Genomic DNA, 3,262 nt, shown 5'->3' with positions numbered 1-3,262 from the left:
AGTTGACTACCCATCTTTACAGTTGGTAGCTAATGGTGCAGTTGATTAATTTACTGACCAGTAAGTGTGAACATGTGTAGACGGTGATGCTTTACTGTGAAGTAGACAAATCTACTGCACAATAAAGCATCTTGTGTAGATACACCCACAGGTTTCTACATGACTCCCTCAAACAGCATACACTTAATAAAGTAACCAGAACAGCGATTCTGGAATAAGACGTTACGTATTTGGACTCACTTTTAGTCAAACACATGTGTTTACCATACATTAGCTCATATCAATGCCTAAACACTCTAGAAAGCTTACAGTATAAGAATAGAAGATGCGCTATGAAAGCTAGGCAAATAAATAAAATCTAAACAAGGCTGACATGCTACCAAGTACTTTTATTTAATATGAAATCTTACAGCTACATTTCTATTTACAATTTAAATAGATTGATAAATAACCAAGTAGGTTTTTCAGTAATCATTTACTGTGTTATGTTTCAGGAATAAAGTTCTCCACTGGCAAGCAGTTGGCAATCCACAGTGCCAAGGAACATGGAAGAAAGTGCGGCAAGTGGAGGAGTGTTCCTGTCCTGGCGTGCATAGTTTTATTTTTACATAAAAAAAAATTTGTTAATAAAGAACATTTGTGAATGTTAAAAAAAATAAAAAATCAATGTAACACTCTGAAACCAAAAATTAAAAACTACACTTTTCTGCTGTATTTGCTGAACTCGGAACAAGACAGACTTTGGGAGATATTCCGGTTGTGCCTTGACCCTCGTATATAGGAATTAACATGAAATTTTCTACTTCTGAATGTATTAGCTTCCATTTCTCTCTCTTGTAATTAAAGACCGAATTCTTCCAACTGGAGTAACTTCACTTCTTAACAACTTAATTCTTTGCAGGACAATCTTGTAGGAGTTGCAGTAAGAGTGGCATCACCACATGTCCTGGTTTGGCCATGACGCTACAGGATTTAGTCACCTGGTCCCAGACAGTTGGTCAAAAAAGTCCCAGGCCAGCATCTGGTTGGGAGGTGGTACAGCATGGTGCACCAGGCAGGCAACACCACTTCTGTGCAGGAACAAGGATGTGCCATGCGTGGGTGGGTTGGCACCCATCTTGCTCCCACATGAGAGCAGTGGTGCCTGCTCAGGACCTGCCTGGCACACCATGCTGCTCTACCTCCCCACTGGACTCCTGCCTAGGACTTTTGATAAAGTGGCCAGGACCAGGCTACAGAATCCTGGATTGTCTTGGCTAAATTGGGACACATGTCACCTTAAGTAAGAGGTACTAACCCTGCTGTATAGTAAGCAGGCTGCCTTTTTCTATCAAGTACTTTCACCATAGCAGTTCTAGTAGATTACAATAGACAGGATTAGAGGCTAAATTATATCTCCAATCAAATGCTGTATCCCTTTAATAAAAAAAAAAAATCTAAACAGATGTTACTGAATGTAACTATTTCAGGAAGGTGAATAAACACTTTTTGTAGTTCTCTTCTTCAATACAGACAAACATCTTTCTGATAGTATAAAACTACTCGTTATGCATGGGGAAAAAAACCTCAAGGACTTCAAGAAACAATTCAAAGAGGGGATTTTTCTGGCAAAGAGTCCTAAACCAAGCTCCTACAAAGCCAAATTATTAAACTAGCTTTTCTGAGAAGTCTAAAGACAGATTAATTACAGAAGTAGTTATTTGCTATAGTAAACTAACAGCCTGTCAGACACCGAGTTCTTTCAAGATCAGAAGACAGAACAAACATATTAAAACCCTGTCCACACTAGCATAGTAATATTTTTTTTAAAGTACTTTTTACTTTAGTATTAGGCAGGCCCTAAGGGAGAAATTACGTAAGTGATCAGCAGGGATCCTAGTTCTCTCCGATTTAAAAAAAATCCCCAATTTTTAGTTAAAGTTACCCCAAATCCACATTTTTCTGTGATTTAAATGAAACACCTCTAACATATAGATAAATAAATATATAGCAATGTTTCATTTTAATCATGGAAAACGGATTTGGGGTTACTTTTTAAAAAATCCCCAATTTTTGGTTAAAAAAGAACTCCAAATCCATGTTTTCCATGATTAAAATGAAACATCGCTATATAGTTATCTATATGTTAGTGGTGTTTCATTTAAATCACAGAAAAATGTGGATTTGGTGTTACTTTAACTAAAAATTGGGGATTTTTTTTAAATTGGAGAGAACTAGGATCCCTGCTGATCAATTTGTTGCCACTGGATTTATGACACACATACCTTGTTCCAGGACCCAAACCCTCAGACCAAACATGACCTCTCCATTTGATAATAGGCGAATTTTATTGATACACAGTGATAGCAGATAAGCATAATGCGAACAATTCTATATCTACCAGTCCCAGGGTTCACAGAATCAAGGTACATCTGACCAGTATGCAAGCTTCACTCTGAGGTTCTTTCTTGAATGTCAGATGTCAACAACTTGGAGGTTGAAGGCTGAGGCTTACCCCCCACCCCCCAGGTGGGGTGGGCAAGATGGGCTGGTGATGTGCCCTCAGTTCATGGTGGCCTCGGGTTCCCTTCTCAGGGACCTCTCAAATCTCTCCTTTTGCATTCTTTTTCCCATTCTGATGACTCTTCACCTCTGAGCATCATTGATCGGTTTCCCTGTGGTAGTCATACTGTCCACATTCTGTCCTGTCAGCATATTCCTTTATTTTGCAAACCCACCACATACACACATCCTAATTTGGGTTTTACCAGTTTCTTCTAATTTGGTCTATCTACCAAAACTGGAAATGCCCAGGGTCCTGCAGTCAGGCAATGTGAACTGGTGCCACCTTATCTCATGTTATGGAACAGTGTGGTACATGTCTTAAATTTCCCAGCCTGTGTCTGCTTGCCTGCATCAGACGAAGTAGGCCTTGAAAAAAGCTGCCACAAACAGGCTTTTAGAAATCAATTAACCCTTGCTCTTATCCTGGACCATTGTTCTAATGCAATAACTATTTTACGTACAAGCCAATTCCCAAAAGCAAACCTCTAAATATCATTTTCTAGCCATCAAGACTATGCCCGTGATACCATACTGCCTTCTGGGCACTAGTTGTAACTGTGGGCATAGCTTGTGGGGATGGAATTGATAGATTGTTTCCTTTTCTAAGTAGCAATTAAAACATTTCAAAGGGCCAGCAAGACAAACAATCATGCCTTTAAAACTTTCCAAAATGCAACTTGAATCAGGAGGGGATATAGGACAGAAGCTCAATTGGCCA

General features: G+C 39.1%; 1 protein-coding gene across 2 annotated transcripts in view; it reads left to right on the top strand.

The window, feature by feature from the left end:
• The window catches only part of SBSPON (somatomedin B and thrombospondin type 1 domain containing), a 9,034-nt gene extending 8,161 nt beyond the window's left edge, over positions 1 to 873 (top strand). For both annotated transcript variants that reach the window (XM_019527801.1, XM_019527802.1), the window contains exon 4: positions 495 to 873. In XM_019527801.1, coding sequence (XP_019383346.1) covers positions 495 to 612 — 118 coding nt within the window. In that variant the 3' untranslated portion in view covers positions 613 to 873. The remainder of the gene's footprint in view (positions 1 to 494) is intronic.
• Positions 874 to 3,262: the final 2,389 nt, after the last annotated feature.

This window comes from Gavialis gangeticus, unplaced genomic scaffold (genome assembly GCF_001723915.1).
Source record: "Gavialis gangeticus isolate Ggan-Ray unplaced genomic scaffold, GavGan_comp1, whole genome shotgun sequence".
NCBI classification, from domain to species: domain Eukaryota; kingdom Metazoa; phylum Chordata; order Crocodylia; family Gavialidae; genus Gavialis; species Gavialis gangeticus.
This window is presented reverse-complemented; position numbering and strand designations above follow the sequence as displayed.